The sequence below is a fragment of the Hyaloscypha bicolor genome (genome assembly GCF_002865645.1).
Source record: "Hyaloscypha bicolor E unplaced genomic scaffold K444scaffold_183, whole genome shotgun sequence".
In the NCBI taxonomy this organism is placed as follows: Eukaryota; Fungi; Ascomycota; class Leotiomycetes; order Helotiales; family Hyaloscyphaceae; genus Hyaloscypha; species Hyaloscypha bicolor.
In genome coordinates, this window is record NW_020194685.1 from 2,133,503 (window position 1) to 2,159,856 (window position 26,354).

General features: G+C 27.7%; 4 protein-coding genes across 4 annotated transcripts; all 4 read right to left on the reverse strand.

Moving 5' to 3' along the window:
* Positions 1-179: 179 nt before the first annotated feature.
* Positions 180-2,589, reverse strand: K444DRAFT_637894 (uncharacterized protein; the record flags this gene model as incomplete). The annotated part of the gene is made up of 5 exons (XM_024884179.1): positions 180-1,496; positions 1,549-1,761; positions 1,812-2,238; positions 2,292-2,411; positions 2,456-2,589. The coding sequence occupies 5 exons, from the start codon at positions 2,587-2,589 to the stop codon at positions 180-182; spliced, it is 2,211 nt and encodes a 736-aa protein (XP_024727439.1).
* Positions 2,590-2,711: 122 nt separating this feature from the next.
* On the reverse strand, positions 2,712-3,908 carry K444DRAFT_271227 (uncharacterized protein). The gene has a single exon (XM_024871472.1). It carries the CDS (start codon positions 3,515-3,517, stop codon positions 2,834-2,836), a length of 684 nt encoding a protein of 227 aa, XP_024727440.1. The 5' UTR covers positions 3,518-3,908; the 3' UTR covers positions 2,712-2,833.
* A 256-nt stretch (positions 3,909-4,164) lies between these two features.
* Positions 4,165-5,580, reverse strand: K444DRAFT_637895 (mitogen activated protein kinase; the record flags this gene model as incomplete). Its single annotated transcript, XM_024884180.1, has 8 exons — positions 4,165-4,388; positions 4,437-4,515; positions 4,566-4,922; positions 4,975-5,074; positions 5,127-5,170; positions 5,220-5,349; positions 5,404-5,451; positions 5,525-5,580. The coding sequence occupies 8 exons, from the start codon at positions 5,578-5,580 to the stop codon at positions 4,165-4,167; spliced, it is 1,038 nt and encodes a 345-aa protein (XP_024727441.1).
* A 755-nt stretch (positions 5,581-6,335) lies between these two features.
* On the reverse strand, positions 6,336-7,252 carry K444DRAFT_670236 (uncharacterized protein; the record flags this gene model as incomplete). Its single annotated transcript, XM_024887603.1, has 5 exons — positions 6,336-6,502; positions 6,546-6,570; positions 6,747-6,776; positions 6,832-7,007; positions 7,117-7,252. The coding sequence occupies 5 exons, from the start codon at positions 7,250-7,252 to the stop codon at positions 6,336-6,338; spliced, it is 534 nt and encodes a 177-aa protein (XP_024727442.1).
* Positions 7,253-26,354: the final 19,102 nt, after the last annotated feature.

Here is a 26,354-nt window from a genome sequence, read left to right on the forward strand (position 1 = left end):
TCATATCATTCATCGTCTTCAAAAATTCACCAAGTAACACCTGGCGCCGCAACCCATGCTGTAATGCTTACTTGTTTGCTGGCTATGCTGTGATTCAGGCCGACCTCCCTTTCCAACCCATACCCTATCCCCTATCCGCTCCATCGGATCCTGCCCAATTCCAATTCTAATACAAACTTCTACGGCGAAATCGGCGCTGCCGTGGCAGCCTCGACGGCCTCGGCAACGGCTTTTGCCCGGCTATCAGCATCTTCCTTCCTCGGCGAGCTGTCCTCCCATTTCTTCGATGATTGACCGACCTCATCAGCAGCCGCCGCAGGAACAGCAATCGGCTCATCGATTGACTCGTGGAATTTGGAGGGGTGGGGCGGCGGATGTACCGCTAACTTCTTGAGCCCAGAACTCGAATGCCCAGCACCGGCCTCGGCATCGAAAAGATTCTCCTCGTAGCTTTCCTGAGTCCTCGGCCTAACAGCTTCAGGGATCGGTTCGGGCGACCTCTCGATCCTTACATTCCTAACCGGTAATGCGACATTCTCTTTTTCTTTTCGCGGATTTGGTGTTGAACTAGATGTGCTTCTTCCCCAGCCTGTTTTCCGCTTCTCCCCCATCCAGGTCCCCCAGCTTCCTATGTAAGCTCCTGCCTTGCTGCCTACGCTCTGTACCGTCTGTCGCGCTCCATTCAGATCCGGAGCTGCGAAGCCTAGACTCGGAACCGGAGTGCCATTCTTCTCCGCCTCTCGTTTCGCTTCCTCGTGTTTCTTCCTTTGAGTCTCTCTGAAAGCCTCCATATCAGCGTACAATTTGTTGAATACTGTACCTGCTTTCTCTTTTCCTGCTTGTAGATTCCTGCCTAGCACTTCTTTGCCAACAGCAAAGCGTTCGTCGAGGTGGAATTCCTTGACTTGTTCCATCATCCGCTTCTGCACATCGTCGATGGTCAAGCCACCTGCGCAAGGATGCTTGGGCTCCACGATATCGAAGAGATGGCTATCTGTGTAGCGATCCCAGATTCTGTAGTTCTCGGACCTGCTCCAGGCTTCGATCCAATCGACGCCGAAGTCATGGGATGGGTCGCCTTCGACTTGTGGTAGCATTTTGGGGTTGTGGGCGTGGTGATTCATGTAGTTGCGGCATTTTACTGCCGAGATGAGGGAGAGCAGGTATTCTTCGAATTGAAGGCGAATAAATTCTTCTGAGCCGACGTAGCCCATTGTCTTCGGCCGTCCAGGGTTTGTCTCGTCCCAAGTGTCGTTCACGGACTGAGTGATGAAGTCTATCCACCGTCGATCCGCCACGGAAAGGGCGAGCGCAGCTCGCAAAGAGCTGGAGGTAATGTTGATAGTCGAATTATCTAGATTAATGAGAATGTCGCTGTACCGGTCTTTTTGTTGTAACAGTAGGGAATTCGTGGAACCGACGATATATGATTTTGTTCCGTAATCTGCCAGAATATCAAGTTGTTGTAAAGGGGTATAAGGTCCAAATAAGCTCCCCTAAGAATGTATTAGCAAGTATGCAAACCAATTGCTGTACCAGTTGCATTACCTTGCCAAATATTTGCAGCGGTAAGCCCATGTAAGTCAAGAGCGAATTTCTGTCGCTTGACTTCAAACTCGCAGGCTTCACAAGGTGCTTCTCATAATGATCCAAGTCCGGATCCGCACAATCTTGTAGGTTCCGTATGAGACCAGGTATTAGGGAGATCAGAGAGAATTGCATCATGCAAAGTCTCTCACACCGTGATCCAAAGAATAGCATCTGTCTCAATCAGCACAACTCTTCCCTCTCCTTATGATAGAAAGGAGTACCTTTGGTTGCAGTAAACAGCACTTGAACAGCACCAAAGTCTGCGACTTGAATTCTCTCACCAGCTCTCTCAAGCTCATGCCCAGATATTCCTCCCTATCCTCATCCGCCAGCCCCTCGCCCCTCTCCTTCTCCTCCTGCAAGCTCTCCTGGAACCTCCTCAATATCTCCGTATCAGAAAACTCCCTCTGCGCGAACCAGGCCTTGGTCACAACCCCCAGCCTCTCTCTCAGCATGCCAAAGAACTGCGGCGAGTCCGCTATCACAACGACGGCCTTCTGAACTGTGGAGCGGGTAACGTCTGCCGGTCGATTGAGCAGTTGCGAGGCGTCCATTTGTCGAGTACAGGAGATGCCAAAGAGGGAGGTAGCTGGGACAGAGCCGCGCGCAGGTCGGAGAAGTGTGAAGTATGAGAAATCTTCTGTGCTCCTACAACCCCACCAGATCAGCTCAGTCCATCGCAATCCGGAAAGAGGACTCACACATGCGCGCCATCGCTCAATGCCATGAACGGCAGAAGAGGCCACTCATTATCAACCGCAGGATCAGTCCCCTCCTCGGCCCCAAACCAACTCTCGACTTCCGGTCCTCTATCCATGAACCTATTAGCTGTCTGCCCATGCTCTCGGGATCGAGGATCGCGCACCTCGCATGATGGAAGCCCACCACCGTCACCAGCGGTACAAAGCCATGCCCATTGCCATTGCTACTGCTCGGCACACTCTCAACATTCGAGGGAGCAGTAGCAGATACCTCCGATTCCCTGTGCGGGCTCTCCATCTTGAGATGGCTATCCGATGCCCACACCACCCCAAATCCCAATCCCAATCCCCTTCTTAAATCTTTCTTCTTATCGAATAGGTACCCGCGAAAAAAAATAGCCAGCGCTCACCGCATGATGACACCTCTTCCTTCAAAACTCGTGGGATTTTCGATTCGTCGTTGCGCGTCGTCGATTTCTATGGGTCGGAATGCAACACCTTCCCTCCTCCAAATATCGAAACAAAGTTTTGACTCCGACCCCTCAAAAACCGTCGGTCTCAGGCCACCAGAGATCTTTCAAATAAAAATAGCCCAAGGGAGGGGGACCACCAACCCTGCACACACCCAATGCCTGTTTTTGCCTTGGGAAAATAGAAGAAGTTTTCTTGACCGCTACGTACGCGCAAACATACTCTCGACGGGAAAAAACACGAGCAGAGAGAGAGCGATGAAATGCTGCGTTCGCTGCACGCTGCGTGCTGCAAGCCCCGACAGCCCACGAATCTGCGCTGCTTCTGTCGCTGCAAGGCCAGCGCAATGCTGCGGAGCGGCGATGAGCAGCGGTGCACGGCCGCTGCCAAGGGACCAGGGGGCGTGCGATAGGCATCCTCGGTCTCACGTGATGCTCCTTCTTTCTCCCGACCGCCACTGGAAGATCTGGATCCAGAGATGCAGATGCTGTGCTGAGACGAGGGCCATGCACGTAATCTGTGGGTGCGGCGCTGATAGGGTATTGTGAGGCAAATGGGTGGCAGAGAGCGTTGTTGCTGACTTCCCACTTGCTTGGCCTGGACCTAGATGCCAAAAAGCGGTGGGTGGCATTGACGAATACTGCTGGAGCTGCTTCGAGGGGAGTGGAAGAGTAGCACCGATTGGGAACGAGGGTATTGCCACTTTGCTGGTAATTGGTACAGAGTACATTGCCTCGGGTCGCCACTGTAGTCATCGAGCTGAGAGGATACGAGTCACCGTTACACACACGAGAGCATTGGATGTTTTCATGTCTTTTTTGATGTCATTCGTTCTATTCCCATGAGATGCCCACCACATATAATGCTCTGCCTCTCGTGCACTCATTCATAGGACGTTTGGCTGCACTTCCCTTTCCATTCCGTCATCTACTACATCGAGAAGAAGCATTTGCGTTCTTGGACCGCTGAAGAAGCAAGAAGAGAAGAATTGACCATTGCCCACCCAGTCCATGCATATTCGTATTACGCCGTAGGAGAAATTCCCATGTAAAGGCCAGGCTAGTGCTGCTAGCCCATGAGGCCACCAACAAACACAGGAAAAGAAACCAAGTTCAGCTCTGATCCGCTCCCGACCATCCATACCATGCAAAGCCCAGATGACCTCCCACCGGCGGCTAGGAGACTCAACATCGACTATTTTTTGTACTTTCATTGACCTGCTTGCAAACACACTATTGACCGTTCGTAAACTCTTGCATCACATGATTATCACCGCCAGTCTCGACGTTGTGGTAATCAAGGATCTCGGAATACCTGCAGAAACATACCGAGTCAGTCATGCACACTTCTTGCTGTTCCTCCGATCCAATAAGAAAGTGCGATGGAAAAGCGCACTATTCCTCTAGGACGTCTCATCTTGGTATTCATAAAGTTGCTCGTACATCATGATTTTCCAGGTATCAACTGGAAGGTCCGCGTCATTGAAAGACCAGTCGAACTTCTCTTCTGCTGATGGCTCGTCCGTAGGGTCGTGGTATGGGGAGAGATATTCGTGTGCCAGGGCGTCGGTGGCCTTTACTCGCTTCTTGGGATCAAATACAAGCATGTCCTCGAGGAGATCAATGGCTACCAAGGTTGTTAGCATAAAACTTCCACCTGATTGAGGAAACGTACCAGCTGGATCCGCGTTGCGGAACTTGTCCTTTAATGGTTGTCGCTCACGCTTGGGAAGAGACTGAACGAATCTCAGGGTCTATAACTGATCAGCATTTACCTCAATTAGCACTCACAGCAAAATCTTACGTTCTCACTGGCAATTGTGTGGATAACATCATCTGGTGGCGTTCCCAGAAGCTCGGTGATGATCGAAAACTGGTTGACGTGGTCCTTTCCAGGGAAAAGAGGCTTGCCCTCCAACATCTCCGCGAAAATACATCCGGCGCTCCAGATATCAACCTCGACGTCGTATTTTTGCCATGTGAGCATGATCTCCGGGGCTCTGTAGTATCTCGTCGAGACATAGCCGGTCATCTGGGGATCTTGGATACGGGCCAAACCGAAGTCGCAGATCTTCAAATCGCAATTCTCGTTGACCAGGATGTTGCTGGGCTTGAGATCGCGATGGACAACACCTGCGGAGTGGACATACTTGAGTCCCCTCTGTTCCCGGATTAGCCCCGAACTAATTCGCGGATCTGTCTGGTGTACTCACTAAGATCTGGTACAGGAAGTATTGGATGAATTGCTTCTCGAGAGGTCTGGAGGTGAGGAGTCGGTGCAAATCGGTTCCTAGGAGCTCGGTGACGAAATAGCTGCAGGCGTTGTCAGTAAACCACCAGGAAGTGCGGAAAGCCTCGGACATACATATCCTCGAGCGGCGAAATGAAGATATCACTGAGGGAGATAACCTGCAGTGCGTCAGCACATGATATCATCTGCAGAGATCCAAGGCCATACATTCTCATGCTTGAGGTGCTTTAGGAGCTTCAATTCTCGGTAGGTTCTCTTTGATAGGACAGGGGTGCTGAACGGCTTCATGATCTTCTTAACCGCAACATTTTGGCCAGTCAGGTTGTCCTTTGCAGAGCTTCGCAATCGTATCAGTATGGGCCATCAATTGTAGCAGAAGTATTGAGCTCACCAGACCAGACCAAACGCGCCCATGCCGACCGGTTGGAGATCCGAGTACCTGCGAGAAAATCAGTTTCGTCTTTCGCAAACATGGTGTGGCGTACACCCCGCCCGCGCCTGGCCCCGCATACCTTGAGGTGATCTCGAAGGTCGTGCCGAAGATTTGTGCTCGTACGAATTCCGCCATGATGAGGGATTGCTGTCCTGACTGCAGATGCAATATCTGGACAGAGGTGAAGGGATGGAGGGCAGGAGGAGGGAAGGAAGAGGTTTGGCTCGTGAATGGACGCTCCGTTCGTTGTCGAGGAGGTGGGAATCGCTAGCCTCTAACGCGAAAGCAAGGCGTTAGCGGGAGCTGGGTTAAATAATCAACGGACCGCAAATGTGAATGAATGGCCCAGGCAGCCCCAATCAATGAAGAGAAGTGGACGGATGGATCGCGCTGCTGCTGTGGATAGAGAGGAGAGAGATTTTGCCTGCAGAAGTCGGACTTTCTCACCTCACAAAAGTCCCAACTGTTCTGGGGGGTTCAACGGCAGCCGCAATAGTGCGTGGTAGTGGCAATTCGCGAGTGGGCAAAGAGTGGTAAGGTCAGTTGAGCCTGGCGTCCACAAGCTCAACTTCGACTTCAACTAGGAGACTCCGTAGGTCCCAAGAGTGAATGTTGGTGGTAGATAGCAAATGCCTGTGGGACAATCAACAGCAAGGCTGCCAGTGTATGCGGAAGTCAAACAAAAGTTTGCAGGCGGTGAAGATTAGGATGTTGATGTCGATCCTTACTCGAGGGGTGTTTGGATTATTATAAGTCCTCACAAGGGCAGCAGCAGCAGCAGCAGCAGCAAGCAATCAAGAATCCAGACCGTCGATGCAGAGAAGGGGAGGGGTCACTACCATCACGACGCTGTTTTTGAGCTGGAGACAAGGCGAGAGTGGATCCTAGTGCTACAACAGGCATGGCACAGGAGGCACAGGAGGCATTTCCGGGAAGGAGGGGGTTCGGAGGGGTACAGATGAAGATTTCGATGGCCAAAGACGGCTGCTGATTCGATGGCCCAGTGCCCAGTGGCCAGCAGCAGCCACGGCAAGCTCCTGTCCCACCTCTCGTCCTTCTGCAGCACTGCAGCAGTGCAGCAGCAGCCCAGGTGGCCGTACCTCGAAAGCCAGAGCTCTGGCCTACCTAGCCAGACCTTTCAACATCCCTCAGGGCGGCGGGAGTGCAGGGGTCCGCGTCCATCGACGTCATCGGCTCTCAATCATGAAATTCGGGCTGCATCGCGACATTCATGCACTTCTTGTTGTTGCTAGCCAACAGCAGCCCGGCACACGACGCGCTCCGTCTGTCTGCTTGCCTACCTGTCTGTCGTCTGTCTGTCTGTCCTCATTCTGCCATACATCAGCCATAGCCATATCAGAAAAATCACAGCTCCTTCGTATGCACCGGGTCATGGGTCCCGGTTGATGCCCTGTTGCCCTTGTGCCTCGAGCGTCGGAAGAGGATACTCGAGTACTGTATTTCTCTGGCCTGTGCCCGCCACCTCTTCAGGAATTCCCCTTTCCCCGACTTCACAAACTTCCTCTTGAGGACCTTCCGCAAAGCAACAAAGGGCTGCAAACCTAGAGGAAGCGTAAGAAGCCGACACACACGAGTGATATGTATTTTAAAACGACCAATGTGGCAAATCCTGCCAGAAGCCGGGTGATCATGGCTTTTGCAATTTCCCACCTGAGAAATAGGCGTCTTCTGGCCTGCCGAGAATACCGATGTTCGATGTAGGCAATGATGAGCGCATCATCGCAGAATAGGCATGGGTGGGCCGGTCATCGTGGCTCGGACCCGGCCAAACCCCCACCAAAGCCATCGCCGTTTGACAACGATCGACATTATTCCTCGAGTGAGGCTCTTTTTGCCAGAAGACCGGAAATTTCAGCACATTCAAAATCAAAATCAAGATCAAAATCAAGTCTTCAGGTAGCTCCCGGGTCTTGAAAGTACTGAAGGTTCAGAACGTCTGAGTACATTGCAAGTATGGAGTGCGAAGCCCCTTCGGCTAAAGCTGAACTTTTATTTGGTTATGTTTGGTTTCCTGTAACCGAAGTACATCTATCGGCGGGCATTTGCACTCCCCAGAGTGAACAATAACAAGCCGTTCAAGTGTTCGTTTCAGGGAAATCGCTGTCGCTTTGTAGCCAAGTCTCCTCAGAGTCCCAAGACGCTGACGTTCAGAAGAGTACCCTTGGCTCCCTTGGCAGAATTGAAAGAAGACCTTCAAACCATTCCGGGGACAATGGGGAGTGGCAGGAAAATGCCGCTAGCTCCCGGCGGCCGCTATCAGGGTCCTTCCAAATCAGGCACCTCCCAATTCTCACACATTTCCCGACCTTCCTTGCCGATTTCCGAGTCTCAAACATCGAGTCTCGGAGAGAGATCTTGGAACGTGAGATCGGAAATCGGAAATCGGCGATCCTGATCGTGCGATGAGCGACAAAAAGCGCTGTGAACTCAACTCTGTCCATTGTGACACGATTCTGACTCAGCCATCACGGGGGAGCCATACACAAACGGGGCGTCGATCATACTTCTTCGGGACCCAAGAAAAGTTTAATATTCAGGCAGGAACATGATTGGAGGGCAGGTCCATTCTTCTTATCTTGACAGAACTCAAAACTCAAAATGCTTACCCTCTTCGCCGAGGCTGCCCGTCTTGGGCCTGTACTCGTGGCTCGAATAGTCTAGCTCACTAACAGCTTTTCAAGTAACTGGCTGACGTGATATGTGCAATGTGCAACAAAGACTCGACCTTACCTCCTCCTCCCCAGTCTCCCAGCTCTAGAAGCCAGGGACCTCGCTTTGCAAGTGTGTCCTTCTCGCCCCAGCATGTTCACGAAATGTTTCCAAGACTCAATCGATTTAATGATGTAATAATATACTTTAGTTCGTCAGAGCCATGTGTATTCGCAAAAAAGTTACTTTGCTGGCGTGCAACAGAGTCTTGTGTGAGTTCTTGTATGGATGAGAGAAAGAGCGGGCTTGAACTCTACTGCGTAGAGACCGGTGGCACAAAAGTGGATCTCAAAGTCAATATACGAACCCACGTTTTCTTGCCCGGACGGCGGAGAAATACCGCCTTCAATAATCCCTAGGTCCTTGTATCGTTACACCAAATCATCCCAGTGAGCTAAACGGCCTGCTGGCGTCTTGGCCGTAAATAAGACGTGCAACAAACCGAGCTCTAATAATGACTCTGCAAAGCTATGGGCAACAGCGCGGCATACATTTGCAGACGTGCAACCAAAGACCCCTTTCCCCCCGAGGGTGATCCAAAAAAAATAAAAAATTTTGGGTCCGAAGTTTAGGGGCTCGCTTTGGGAGGTTAGCGGGCCAAAAACATAGTCAGTCGGTATGATTAATCGATCGATTTGATTTTGATCTATAAAATTAAAGTTTGTTAGAAGGGTGAGAAGTTCTCACTCTCACTGCTTCCGTAACCGATTCCCCGCACCAAAACACGCGCTTAAGAAAAATACTTTTACTAATTAAAAAGGAACCACTTTATAAAATCCTTTTATTTTTAATAATTTTAATTAAAATATATTAATATTAATATAACTTTTATATTATATAATATTATAAAGCTAAAAAATCATAAAATTATTACTTTATTATAGTATTTATAATATATATTAAATTTTTATATAACTTGTTTTTTTAAAGAATTAATTATAAAACTAAAGATTTTAATTTTGAGATTTTAAATTTTTTAAAAAAATTAAATTTTTAATAAATTTTTAATTATAATAAATAAAAATAATATATAAAGTTATATATTATATTTAATATATATATATTATATTTAATATATATATATTATATTTAATATATATATATTATATTTAATATATAAATTAAGATTTTAAATATAAAAATTTATAATTATAAGTTTTTTTTATTAATTAATATTTATATTTAATTATAATTGAATTTTTATAAATTTTTTTAAAAGATTTATATAATATTATAATATTATCTTTATTAAATAATTTAAAAATAATTTATAATTTTAATATAAAATTATAATAAATAATAATATATAAATAAATATTAGATACTATAAATCCAGTTTCTTATTTTAAATAAAGCTTATAATTAGAATTATATAAATTATATAAGATTATATTTCTTAATTAAGTAAAGAATTTTATATATTTAGCTAAATATTAGGAAATATATAAAAAGATATTTCTAGTTTTAAAAAAAGATATTAATTAGTTTTTTATTAGAATTAATTCTTGGAATTAGTTATATTTATAAGTATTATTTTATAGCTTATTTATCTTAATTATTTATATATTATTCTATTATTATATATCTTATATTCTAATTAATTTAATTTTTAGAAAGTAGTTTATTATAAGGTAAATAAGCTATTAAAAAACAAAATTATTAATAACTGAAATATTAATTAAAAAAATATCTTTATTATTATTAGAATAATTTAATTAAATATTTAGAAAAGTACCTAATTAGATACTTTTTATATTACCTAATTAAAAAAAGGAAATAAAACTTAGATATTTCTAGAACTAGCTAATAAAATAATAATAATAAAGAAATTAGTATTAATATAGCTATTTCTTTAGGAGTTATATATATAGTTACGAGATATGAAATACGGGATATAATTATATAATCTCGCGTTCTATAAGTAACTTAACTAGTAAACTAGATTTATTTAAGCTTAGTAAATTTAGGGATTATATATTAGTATTATAATACTATAATTCTTATTTCCGAATAATAACTTTATTAATCTTATATAAATAGTATTTTATAATTATATAATAGTACTATATATTACTAGTAAACTAATACTAATTAGTTAGTATTTATAGATTAGAAATAGAATAGTTATACTAAAAAAGGTATCTAGTAGCCCTTAGTAATATTAATCTAGCTATATTAAAGAAGGGAATTACTTATTAATTTTATGAAAAATTATTTAATAGCCTAAAAAAGAAAACTCTAGTTCTTATTAATTAATAAGTAATTAGCTATTTAATTATCTATTTATTTAACTTTTATTATTTTTTAAAACTAACTTTTTTTAGCGCCAAGATTACTTTCTTAGAAACTATCTTTTCTATTTATATAATACTCGTATTTATAAAATACTCTTTCCGGAATATATATCTTATATATATCCTTAAAGCTCTTTAATTACTATTTCGATTTTATTATTAAATCGAGTTTTTTAAGTTTTGAACTCTCCTAAAATTATAATATTTTACTTCCTAAATTTCTTATTATAAATGAAATATTTAAGAGCAAAATATTTACTTTAATATTCTTAATATTTTTAGATATCTGGGATATCTAATATCTAAATCAGGTATCTAGTATCTTAATTAGATATTTGAACCAGGTATCTAATATCTTAATTAGGTATCTAAATCAGGTATTTAATATCTTAATTAGGTATCTAAACCTAGTATCTAAACTAGATATCTAAATATCTAGATATCTTTATTATTAAACTATTTCTATAAACTTACTATAAATTATCTTATTTTTGAATTCCTCTTATTATAAACTATATATATATATTAGAAAAGGCTTAATTCTAAGAATTCGGGATAGTAAATCTTTAGAATAAATATAAATAAATAAAGAAATAGAAAAATAGTATTAACCTAACTAGCTTTAATTATAAGGAAATCCTAGATTACCTTAATACTAGATTATTTTAGTATAAAATAAAGAAGTTAACTAATAAGGATCTCTAGAAATTATTTAAAAAGAATTTTAGTAATTTTAATCTCGAGATATTTAATTAACTAGATTAATATATATTATATTAATTATAAGCTATTTTATAATATAGTAATATTTATATTAAATATAATTATAATTATTTTATTATTATATAGTTCTTAGTTAATATTATTTAAAGAAAAGAATAATATATTTAGATTACTAATAATATTATTATTACTAAATAAAACTTTAAAGTAAGCCCTATTATTTTATTATATATATTCCTAAATAATAATATTATAAGAAATTAATATATTAAATTAATTATTACTTATATTTCTTTATTATTTACTATTTCTTTATTATCTATAATTATTTCTATTAGTATTAAATTATAAAAAGCCAAAAGTAATAATTTTCTATTATTTTTATTATTTTTAAATAGTTCTTTAAATAGTTTTCTTATTATAAACTAATTAGAGAAATAATAAAAATATATATTAAAATATAGAAATATAATAGAACTAATAGTAATTTTAACTAAAAACTTGCTATTTTCCTTAATATTTACTAATATATAGAGTTTCTATAAAAAGTATTAGTAAGAGCTTTTCTTACTATATTAAAGAAACTAGTATAAAATTACTTTTATAATAATTAGCTCTCTTAATATATATATAAAGAGGCCTATATAAATATTTATAGTTTTTTTAAAGGCCCTAATTTCTAATATTAAAACTTAGATAAGTAAAATACTACTATAATAGTAATTATAATAGCTTAATATCTCGAAAAAATAATATTTGAGTTTATCTAATTACTAATTAATAATCTATATAAATTATAATATAGACTAGTACTTGCTTTATAAAATATTGAATTCCTATATAATAAGATTATTATTTCTTATTAAAATATACTAGTATACTAATATATAATCTCGAATTCTTTTTCTAATCTCGACTAACTTATTAATAAGCTCCAATTATTTATTATTACTTATAAGAAAAAATAATAAATTAATACCGAGATTCTTTTTATTAATTAATAATATTATTTTTAAAATTCTCTAAGCTATTATTTATCCGGAAATTATTAATATAAACTAAGTTATAATTTTGAAACCTATAATAATTATTCTAAGTCTTATAATTATAATAATTATATTTTAAAGTTATATTTTATATATAAGAAACTCAAATACTACTTATAGAAATATATATTAGAGAAATAAGAGGCTAAGAAGGCTCGATTTAAGAATAGAAATATTTACTAATTTAGATCTCGAAACTCTTATAATTTTAATAAATACTTTAGTAATATCTATATATAGTATATTACTAAAATTAAAGAAAAAGAAAATAATAAAAATAATAAAGATAAACTAGAGAATAATACTTTTAAAGCCTTATTAGTAAAAACGAATAAAGAAAAGAAATATTATTTAGATTTCTATTTTATTTCTATTAAAAGCTTTCTAGCTATTTCTACTACTTCTATTTCTATTATTTCTATAACTAATACTCTTATAAATAACCTTATTTCTCTTTTTCTTATATACTAGATAATAAGCAAAAACTATATCTTAAAGCCTATTAAATAAATGAAAGATATCTAGATATTTATAATTAATAATATATTAAGATATAATATTTATTACTTTTATAAAGTTATAATTAATACTAGAGCTTCTAGATTTTTAATTACTAGTTCTAACTAATTCTAAACTTTATAATAGACTAATAATAATATCTAACTTAATAAAACTACTAAAGATTAAGTTAATATCTAGTTTAGTATTAGATCTATAATAGTAAGAATACTAATTAGGTAAGTATAATTCTATATTATATTTTTAAAGATTCTATTTTTGCTTAGTTTAGCTAATATAAATAAGCTAAAGATCTATTTTAATAATCTTACTAATTATTTTATTATTTTTACTAGAAAATATATACTTATAATATAATATTTCAGATATTTTTTCTTACTTTTTCTTATTATATTATAAGGCTTTATTTCCGAATTCTTTATTTATAATTCTTGCTTTCTTATAAAAGTCGAATTATAATATCTATATTATTATTTTAGTTATCTATTTATTAGTAAGCTCCGAAATATATTAGAATAAGCAGGCTATAATATTAATATAGAAGCCCTTAAATACTTTATAAAATACTATAAGTAATACCAGAAATATAGCTAATTATCTAGATAATTCAAGTTTAATCTAAAAAATAATATTAGTTTTAATTACTTTATTATTATTAATATTTTCTATATTTCCGACAAGCCTATACTTTATATTATTAATAAAGGCACTTAATATTAAGCCGGCTAATAGTTCTAGAATATTAGTATAATATATATCTGAAATATATTTAAGTAATACTAGATTAATAACTATTTAGGTTCTCCTAATTAGATTATAGTAAATGCCGGAAAGTAGTTTACTAGTAAAAAGTTTACTTAGCTTATAAATATTATAGGAACTAAGGTTAAGATTATTTCTATAAAAGCTTATAACTTTATTAGAATTATAAAATACTATAATAACCTAATCTAATATACTTATTTTATTATTATAGCCGAAATTAATAGAATTAATAAGAATACTATATTTTAAATAGCTTTTAAGGCCATTAATAACTTTATAGGACCTAATAATATTATTTTAATTCTTTTAGTTTATAGTATTTTACCTTAAATAACTAAATATAATACTTTATTACTTATTATATTATAATAATTAATAGTACTTAAAAAGGCAATAGTAGAAATTCAAAAGCTTTAAGCTAGATATTAAATTATAAATACTTTAAATACCTAAAATAGTTCTAGTATTATTAATATCTATAAACTATTTCTAAATTTGAATATTCTTATTTAATATAAAGGAAATACTAATTAATCTAATAATTAGAATAGACTATATAAGCTAATAGCTATTAATAGAGAGAACTATATACTAGCTTTATTATATAATAATACTACTTTTTATTTAACTTTTATAAAGCCCTTTTATATAGGGGATATTAAGATTATTATTAATAGCCCCGAATCTGAACCTGTTTTTAAACCTAATAATAAAATTAAAAGTAATATAAATATAATTCCTTCTATTATTCCTGCCATTTTATTAAAATATAATAGAGGACGCCTTTATAAAACCCCGGATATTATAGTATTCTTATAGAATAATAAACTATATAAGGATTTCTATTAAGTTAAAGTTACTAGCTTCCTAAAAAATATATATATTTGAAGTTATTTCCAGATTTCAGGTATTAAAGAAGATATATATTTTTAATTCCCCGTTTATTAATAAGATTAAAAATAAGAATATAGAAAAAAAACTTAAGAAATTAAGACTAGTTATTTAAGCTTATAATAATAGTAAGAAATATATAATATTAATATAATTATCTATTATCTAATATATTAGCTAGAGAATTATCCTTAATATTACTATTATAATAATAAATATTATAGAATTATATTTATATAATATCTTATAAGCCTATATCTAATTAATAATTTTACTTAATTATAATTTCTATATTAACCTACCTTATAAGCTTGCTAGAGAACTAAATCTAAAGAATAATTCTATTCTAAAGATTATAAAACTATTATATAATATACTAGAGACTAGAAACTACTAGTTTAAGACTTATTATTTCTATTATATTAATAAGCTTTCTATAAAATAATTAACTTATAACTCTTGCCTTTTTTATAATAAGTAATTCTTCGGAATTATTAGCTTTTAAACTAATAATTTTATAAAGGCAAAGTAACTAAAGCTTTATAAGACTAAGTTCTTAGCTAAGAAGTATAAATTCCTTACTTTTAATTATAATCTCAAATTTAATAGAGATATTATTTATATAAATACTACTAGAATTACTCTTATATAAAAATACTAGTATAAAAACCTCTAAACTATTTCTATAAAAAATACTACTACTATAAGTAATAAGGGTACTATTTATTAAAATCTCTTTATTAAAAACTAATATATTACCTAATATATTAGAGAAGTATATATTATATTAGTCTATTAACCAGAAGCTTTATATAACTTATTAATTACTATTTAAACTATTAAATCCTTAAAAACTAATATAAAGATATTTAATAAGTATATTTAATAGTAAATTAAGAATACTACTAGAGAACTAAGATTTATAAAGCTAGTAAAAGAGTTCTTATATTTAATTATTTTTATAGATACTTTATTTATAAATAATAGAGATTTCTTTTTTTAAATTAAATATATTCTAGTTCTAATAAATAAAACTAGATATACTAATATTATTTACTAGTTTTCTATTAAATATAAGAGAGTTACTAGAAGTATTCTAGCTTTAGAACTTTATAGTATAGCTTACGGTTTTAATATAGGTATTTTAGTTAAATCTATAATTAATAAAGTACTAGAAATAGAATTATTTCTAATTATTTATATGAATTCGAAGTTATTACGAAGATCACGGCATAAAGTAACGGGACTACAGTGCATTTAGACTCGCTTGGGGCGCTCAGTGGACTACAGCATACAAATTGAGGGGTTAAGCCCGCTATAAGGCCTTATAACTCCAGGCCTCGTGCCCTGAAGTAGAGTATAAGACATTTGCAGGGCTATCGGAAGATGCTCAGGGGTTCTAGTACTACTGGCGGAGCAACTATAGCGCTCGGACGCTGTGAGGGTAGTAATTATAGGGTACCTTAGCGAACCTTCCCCTGTAAGTACAGGGATATGCCTTAAAAAGATGTGGTACCCCTTGCTTGCGGTTTATAGCATTCGTTCAGGGCAGTGACCTGGAAATATAGGGGGCTTTAGTGGTTGAATCCAGCAGAAAGTGGCCTGAAAGTAGACTTGTACTTCAAATGCCCTGTAGTCCCGTTACTTTATGCCGTGATCTTCGTATATAAATATCTTATTAAATTAGATATTACTCGAGAGAAATATCTAATAATTAATATAATATATCTTTATTAGATATATAAATAATAAGAGATTATAGAAGTCAAGTAAATTAAGAGAGAATTAAATTCTGCTAATTCTATAACGAAATTAAAGCTATTAAATACCCTTAAGTACTTTATTAATATAAATATTATATAATTAGATATAAAGAAATAAGTTAAATATAAATAGAGCAGGAAATAGATATATAAATAGAAGGATATATATAGAGATTTCTTTAGTATCTAGTATCTGGGTATCTAATATCTGGATATCTAGTATCTAAGTATCTGGTACTAGGCCAGATTAGGAAATTGAGTATCTGGATATCTGGTATCTAGTATCTGGGTATCTGGTATCTGAATATCTAGTACTAGGCCGGATTAGGGAATATAAATATATGAGATAAAATAATATTATAAAAGAAAAAGTTATATATAAAAAATTATAGCCTTTAGTATATAACTAAAACCTTAAAAAGTAATATAAATATATAGAGTATTTAAGAAATCTAGTATTAGGCCAGATTAGGGAATTTGTATATAATTAAAAGAAAGTACTATTTTCTGTTTTTTGCGTTTTTTAAAGAGTTTCTAGTATTAGTATAGCTATAATTATTAATAATTATATAATATAATTATATAATATAGAGATAATTAGAAGTAACGAGATATAAGTAATAATTATATAACCTTATATTATATTAGTAACTTAACTAGTAATTAATTCCTATTAGACTTAGCAGATTTAGGAATTATATATTAATATTATAATATTATAATTTCTATTTCTAAATAATAATAACTTTACTAACTTATATAAATAATATTTTATAACTATATAATAATATGATATATTTCTAGTAAACTAATAATTTCAAAAAATTACTTATTATAAAGAAAATAAAAGTTATAAGTTAATTATTTTATAAAAAGCTTATTAATATAATAGAAATAATAAGGTTTAAACTAGTAATTTCTAGCCTTTAATATATTATATAATAGTTTTATAATCTTTAAAATAGAATTATTTTCTAAATTTAGCTTTTTAGTAAACTTATAAAATATTATATAAATATAATTCTATAATATTAAAAATAATTCTTTAGCTAATATATTAAATAATTATATTAATATTATATATTTCTTATTATTATTATAAACTTAAATAACTAGTTTTAATTTCTTAAATTTTCTTTTTATATTCTTATTCTTAATTTTATTAATAAACCGGAAATTAAAAATATATATTTTCTTTAATATTTAAGATTTAAAAAAATTTAAATTTTTTTATTTTTAAAAAGCTAATAATTTTAACTTAATAGGAATTCTTATATAGGTTATTATTATATAGAAATATTATAATATTAGGGTTCTTATAAAGATATCTTTTATTATATTTTAATAAAATAATAGGAATAATAAAAGAAATTATATTTATATTATTTTTAGTCTTATTATAAAATTCGAAAATAGATTTAAATTTGAAGCTATTAATAATAACTTTAATATTTCTTATATAATAAAGCTAATATATAGTTCTTTTCATTAATAGCTACTAGCTTATATAGTTTATTCTAATTATTAGATTAATTAGTATTTTCTTTATATTAAATAAAAATATTCGAATTTAGAAATAATTTATAAATATTAGTAATACTAGAACTATTTCGAGTATTTAAAGTATTTATAATTTAATATTTAGCTTAAAGCTTTTAAATTTCTATTATTACTTTTTTTAAATATTACTAATTATTATAATATAATAAATAATAAAATAATATATTTGGTTATTTAAGATAAAATATTATAAATTAAGAGAATTAAAATAATATTATTAGGTTTTATAAAGTTATTAATAATCTTAAAAGTTATTTAAAATATAATATTCTTATTAATTTCGTTAATTTTAGTTATAATAATAAAATAAATATATTAGATTAGATATAATAGTATTTTATAATTCTAATAAAATTATAAACTTTTATAGAAATAATTTTAACTTTAGTTCTTATAATATTTATAAGCTAAGTAAACTTCTTATTAATAAACTACTTTTTAGTATTTGCTATAATCTAATTAAAAGAGCCTAAATAAATCTTTCTTATTTTCTAAAACTCTTTTTCTTTTTTAGTAAAACTTTAATTAATTAGAAAACTTCTCGAAAATTTCTAATTTTATAACTTATAAATATCTAATTCTTAAATATTTTAAAACTTATTTTTTAGTAATTTACTTTTCTAAAATAAATATTAATATTATATATAAAAAGCTTTTAGTAATAAAATAAATATAAGAGAATATTAATAATACAAAAAAAAATTAAAACTAAATTATAATAAAAAAAGAAATTCTAATATATTTATTTCTAAAACTATAAAGAATATTAAATCCCGAAGTTATAATAAGTTTAATTTCTATAAATATATTTCTTATAGCTTATTTTATAATTTAAAGAAATTACTCGAAAATATTAAATATATTAATACTAAAAAGGCTATTTATAATATAATAAATCTAATCTAGCTTTAAATAAATTTAATCTTTAATAAAATCCAGGGCTATTTGAGTCTTATTATAGCTAGTATAAAAGTTTAATATCTAGTATTTTTCTTAAATAAATAATATCTAAATTTCAATTATTTAAATAATTTTTTATTTATTAAACTAGTATAAAACGAACTAATTAGAAAGAATATAATATATAATACTTTAATATCTTTTTAGCCTTTATTAAATATATCTAGAAAATTAATTATTTCCTTAAATATAATAATATTAAAACTACTAATTACTTTAGACTTTTTATTATAAAAATAACTATCTGTTTTATATATAAGTAATATAGCTTTCTAAGAAAAAGAAATATATTCGGGTTTTTATTTTTAATTCTAATAATACTAAAGTTCTTAGTATTATAATTTATAAAAGTAAACTAATTTTAATTTAAGCTATTTTTATTAAAAAGATTTAAAAATACTAGAAATTAATAAATAATAATAATTTATTCTATATTATAAACTCTAGTAAAAACCCGAACGAATAATATATGAAATTATATTTTAAATAGCTTTAGAAAACTTTATAGAATAAGAATTAGTAGAATTTTCTTTTAATAAATAAGAAAATACTAATATTAATAACCTGTATTAATATAATAAATAAAGAATAGAAACTTCTTTTTTATTTTATTTATTTTATTTCTTTCTTTCTTATATTATAATAAACTTACTTTAGATTATAGTTTTTATTTAAAGTTTATTTTTATTTTTTATTTTTTTTTAATAAAACTAGCTCTTTTTATTTTTTTATTAAAAAACAAGCTATTTAAATATTATTTTAATACCGGTTTCGAATTAAATAAAAAATATTATAATAGCTATAGTAAATAGAAAATATAAGCTAGTTTTTAATAATAATATAATTATTTATTAATATTTTTAATAAAACTATTTGAACTACTTTTTATAAATTATTTTCCTATATTTATATTTAATAAATTAAATATAAAAAAAGAAATTATAATAGTTCTAGTTTTTATTTTATTTATTTTTAATTTTACTAAGAATTTATTATTTATTCTAGAAATTCTAATATTTATTTCTTTTTATATTTTAATATATTTCTTATAGCTCTAATTAGTTTTTAATACTCTCATATCTCATATATCGAGTTTTTTTAAGTTCTTTTATTCTTAAAATATTAATATCTCCGGCTTTTAAATTATTTATTACTAGACTTTTAATTATTATTTTTTAAAGCTTTTTTCCTAATACTTCTCGAAATTAGTTTAATATTAAAGAATATATAAAAGAGAGAAATTAGAAGCTAGTAGCTAAATAAGAGAAGAAGTATTTAGAGAAGAAAAAAAGAAAAATAATAAAGCAAGCTATTAAAAAAGTAAAAAAAGATATTATTTAAACTATTTTTATTTATTTTATATTTATATTTTATAATTAAAATTATTTAGAAATACTAATTTCGTCTAGTATTATTCTTAAATAAAAGTATTAAATAGAATTATATATAAAGCTAATTAGCTTATATAAATATATATATAAAATAGATTTTATTTATTTTTTATTTTATAAGAAATTAATAAAGATTTAATTTATATATATATATATATTTATTTAATAAAAATCACGTTTCGAGAAAGCTTTTTTTTTCTTTATTAATATTTAAAATAAGAAACCAAATAGTATAATTAATTTATAAATATAAATTTTTATAATAGAATTCTTAAAAATTATAAATATTAAAATAAGATTTATATCTTTTTTTAATTATTTAATTTATTTTATATACCAATTTTTATAAATCTTAATAAATACTTTTTACTAATAATATTTAATTAGTATTATTAGGCTTTATTTTTTTTATAATATTAATTTTAATATTTTAAAGCTTTTAGATATTAAAATAAATAATAATACTTTTTATATATTTATATATATTATATATTTTAAGCTATAATTTATAATTATATATATATTATAATATTTCTAGTTTTAATTAAATTAGTTATTTTATATAAAAAATATAAAATAGCTATTATAAAAAGAAATATTCTAAATAAAATCTTCTAATTTAATTTTAATTTCCGAGTTTAAATATTATAAAATAAATAAACTTTCTAATTTATAATATTATTAATTTTTATAAAAGGCTTTTTTATATTAGAAATAGTTTTAAAAAGAATTAATTAGCTTAAATATATAAAATATATATTTTCTTTTTAATTTATTTATTATTTATTTATAGAAATTACTTTTTAGTTATTTATATAACTAATTTTATATTTTAATTTCTTTAATTTCTTTTAAAATTTCAATTATAATATTTAAACTCATTTTAATTAATTTTTCGAAATATATAATTTTATAATAGAATACTTGTCTAAATATAATTCGAGATTCTAAAAAACATTTCTATAAATTTATTATTAAGTTCTATAATTAATATTATATTTATAAATTTAATAATATTAATCTAATTTATAAGCCTTTATTTTTATTACTTATTTTATTACTTTTATATAATTTAGTATTAGTTAGATTTTTATAATATCTAATAATATTTTAGCTTTTTTTTTTTAGCTAGCTTATTTCTAATATTTAGGTCTTTTAATAATTGTTTTCTAGATTTACTTTAATAAATAGCCTTTAATAAGTTCTAGTATTTTTTTTTATTTTTATTTTTTTAAATTTTATATTCTTAAAAATAGAACCAATTTTATTAATAATAGCTTTTTTAATATAATAAGATTTTAAATAATTTAAAATACTAGATATTAAGATAATCTAATTATTATAATATATAATTTTTTTTATATTAGATAATTTCTTATTTCTTAATATATAAATAATTTTATAAAACTATTTTTTATTACTTTTATAATTTTAATATAACTAATAAATAATTCTAGTAAAATAAAATTAAAAAAATAAAATATAATTAATATTAAAAAAGTTTCTAATATACTAAATTATATATAAATTCGAATATATATTATTAGATATTTATTAAAAGAATATTAAAATATAATTAAAATATAAGAAAGCTAATAAATATATATTTTCTTTTTTCTTATATTATATAATTATTAATATTTATATTTATATATATTTATTACTTTTAAAATTATATTATTTTCTTTATTAAAAAGTTCATATTAGAATATATTTAGTTAATATTTAAAAAATATTAGTTTTATAATTATTTATAATATAATAATTATATTATTTTCTAGTTTTAAAGAAAGTAATTTAAGCTTTATTTTAATAATAATAAAAACTCTAAATTTTATAATATTATTTTATTAATAATCTAATTAGTTAAAAAATATATTTATAATTTTAAGCTATTATTTACTAATATTCGAAAACTTAAAATAAATATTATTATATAAGTATTAAATAATATATTTAATTATAATACTTTTAAAGTATTTAATTATATTAAATATAAAGAACTAATTTAATTTAGTTATATTTTTAATTCTAATAATTCTTTTATTATAAATTTTAGAATATAATTAATTATTCCGAAAACTAAAACTCCTAAAATAACTTTTAAAATAAATAAACTAGAATATATAACTTCTAGTTCTTTTATTATTATTAATTCTTAAATAAAGTTTAGAATAATTATATAATTTCTTTTCTTTCTAATATATATTTATTTAAAATTCCGATTTACTAACAAACTCTAATCTAATTATAAATTAATTTGCCTTAAAAGAATTTATTATAAGTTTATTTTATTATTTAATTTCTATATTCTTATTAGAATCTAATATATTTATATTAAAAGAGCTATTTCCCAGATTTTCTAAATTCTTTCTAGAATTTAATAATTATTTATTTCTATTTCTATTACTAATATTAAATATTAGAAAATACCTGCTTTTTATTAATATTTAAAAATAGTTAAGTTTATTTCTTCTAAATAATTCTATTATATAACTCGTATAAAATATATTACTAAGCCTATTAATTATAAGAAATAATAAATATTTTATTATAATTAAATTCAAATTATATTTAATTAGAATTTATTTATTTATTTGGCTTTTAATTAATTATTTCTAGAATTTTAGTTTATTTTATAGAATTAAAACTAGATAATTAAATTTTATATATTTTTTTTATATATAAAAGCTATATTTTTTAGGTATTTTTTAAATATATAAAATTTCTTTATTTATTATATAATTAGGCTTTATTTATTAGGTTTTTTTTATTAGCCGATTTATAATTAACTAGTTTTTATAGTTCTTTTATATATATATATTTTTCTTTTAGTAATTTCTTTATATTTCTTATTTATTTATATATTTTTTATATAAATTAGCAATTTATAAAACTTTATTAAATTTATTTAGAAAAGTTTTATAGCTAGGCTAGCTAAATAACTTATTAGTATTAAATTAGAATAGCTTTAAAAACTTAATAATTATATAATATTTTACTAATTAGAAAAATATTTATATAATTTATATTATAGTTTTAAAACTTGAAAAGTTTTTTAAATATTTAATTAATACTAATATTCTTATTTTATTTTATTATTTTTCTATAAGCTTAAAGCTAATTATATTAATTTTATATATTATCTAATAAAAGAAATAGCTTATTCGAGTAATAATAAATTAAAGTTTATTTTTATTATTAACTAGAAAGTTATTTTAATTTATATAAATAGCTATAATAATTATATTAAAAAAGGATATTAAAATATTAAAAAAATAGAATATAAAAATAGCTAATATAAATCTTAAATCTGAATTATTTTTTAATAAATTATTTCTATTTAAAATATATTAAAAATTTATATAAAAGTTATATAATAATAGAAAAATAGTTATAAAAAAGAAAAATCAAGTAATATAAAGAGATTTTTAAATAATTAGAATAAAGAAATAATTAGAATAAAGAAATAATTAGAATAAAGAAATAATTAGAATAAAGAAATAATTAGAATAAAGAAATAATTAGAATAAAGAAATAATTAGAAATAATTAGAATAAAGAAATAATTAGAATAAAGAAATAATTAGAATAAAGAAATAATTAGAATAAAGAAATAATTAGAATAAAGAAATAATTAATATAAAATAAATATTATATAACTTATTTTATATTTTTATAACTTTTCTATTATTATAATTATTTATTTATTTATATATATATATTTTATTATAATAAAACGTTAATATATATAGAAGTTAATTAATTAATAGCCTTTATAAGCAGGAACTAATTATAAAAGTAGTTATATTAGCTAGCTATATTAAATAATATAACAGGTACCCGTTATAAAAAAGAAATTAATAATATCCTTATTATAGTATACTTTATTATAAAAAGAATAATTATATATAGGTATAAAAAAAGATAAAAAAAAATAAAAAGCAAAATACTATATTATTAAGTTCGTTTTTCTTTGTTTTCTATTATCCTACTTTTCGTCCGCCGACTTCTCTTTAAATAGACTATTATTACTAAGAATATAGTCCGTGGGCTAGTTCTTTTTCTCTTTACTCTTACTCTTAAATCTCTCGTTACTAAAGCGGGCCTATTCCGATAAGACTTTAAATTATTATTTTTAGACAAGTTTAGTAATCTTATTCTTTATAATTTTTTTTATAGATATTTTCTTCTTAGTTTTCTTTGCCTTTAGTAATAGTATAGATATATTATTACTGGCCTCTAATACTATATATTAAGGGCTAATATAATCTTTAAAGCTAGTTAAATTAGACTAGGTTTAGGAATATTTCTTACTTATTTATATTAAGAACTACTTTTAAATTTCCTCTATTTTAGTATTATTAAGGATAAGTAGTAAGTAGTTATAGATTAGAAAGACTTTAATATTATTACTATAAAAGACTCTTATTATATAATTAATAATATCCGACTAATAAGCCTTTTTAATTCTTATAGTAATATTACTAATATTATTTTTCTTTAGATTATACTTTTCTTAAATAATCTCGACTAATAGCTTTATATTATTAAGTAATATAATTATAAGGAGAATTATATTTATACTAGCTCGGATTATTTCTTTATAGTATATAGCTATTTTTATTAGGGTTAGCTTCTTTATTTTAGAAGTAGTCTTTAGAGTTTTTAGTAATATAACTATAGAAATATCTTGGTTATTATTAGTAAAAGTATTAATCTTATTTTTTTTCTGGGGTTTTTATTATTAGTATTTTTATTTATATTTTTATATTTATTTTCCTCGGAATTCTCGAGAGAAATAAAGTATAGCTTTTATTTATAAACCTTTTTAGGTAATTTACTAGAATAGTATTTAACTAGAATAAGAATACTATTATTATTATTATCTTCTTTATTATATACTAGCTCGGCTGCCTTAAGAACGAATTTATATATCTTCTTAATATATATTATAAAAGTATTTTATTCTTTTAGGTACTTATTTAGTAATATCTGAATTCTTAAATAGTTTTCGGAATTACTAATAGTATTAAAGAAGTTCTTAAAATCCTTATTAATAGAGGTATTATTTTTCTCTAGCTTTTTATATATTTAATAATATACTAGTTATAATAACGGAATGCCTTTAGTTAGTATAAGAGATATTATAGTAATAATAATAGCGAGTTATATAATATTTTTCTATATAGTAATATAATAATTATAATAATTATTATAGTTATATATATTTTATATTATTTAGTATTAAGAAAATACTTTTTTGGTTATAAGAAAAACAAATATCCTAGTTTATATTAGTATATAGCTATAGAAATATAATAATATTTCTTATATATATATTTAGTAATAATAATAATTATTCTATAATTACTATTTGGTATTTCTTACTAGTTAATTATATTTCTTTATAGAAACTATTCCTAACTACTTTTTGTAATCTGCTACTAGTTCTAATATATTATTAAGAACTTTTACTAGTTACTAGTTATTATATTTATTTTCCTATCCTATATATTTTACTAAATACTTAATATAGTTTCGTTTATTATACTTTATTATTCTTTTATTTATAATATATTTGAGCTCCTAACTTTACTAGTTTTTATTATTATCCTAAATACCCTTTACTAGTTCTTTTTCTTGAATTAACTCTCGTCTATATAAGTCTTTACCTTTTAAGGCAGGCTTTAAATAAGTAATAGAGATTATAGGATATATTTTCTATTATTAAGGAAGTTCTAATTTATATATTAATTTTCTAACTTAATAAAGTATTTTAAAAGATTTCGTTTATTATTTTATTAGTTTTCTATTCAGGTAACCTAGAAAGTAATATTCCCTATATAGTTTTAAGTAAATAAGGTTTCTAATATCTATTATAATTAGCTTATACTTTATATTATAGTATTATTTAGTAATATTATTAGTAAAGTCTATAGTAATTTATATATTATATTATTATAATTTTCGGATTATATTAGATAATTCATTTTCGGTATTATTTACTAGAAGAAATAGATTTATAGCTAAGTAGAAGCTACTAATATACTCGTTTAATAATATTTATTTATAGATATTATATTATTAATATAAGAAGTTTTGTTTTTAAGTAATAAAATATACTTTTTTAGAAGTTAGAAACAAATTTGCGATTTTTATTAGAAATTATTTCTTATAAAATACCCTAATTAAATAATAGCTAAAGAATTATATAAATTATAGCCTAGTTTTTAGCTAAATATATATTATATTCTGAAATAAATAA

Bases quoted from the DNA above. Each gene is read 5' to 3' on its own strand.
- K444DRAFT_271227 (XM_024871472.1), bottom strand. From the start codon at position 3,517: ATGACTACAGTGGCGACCCGAGGCAATGTACTCTGTACCAATTACCAG.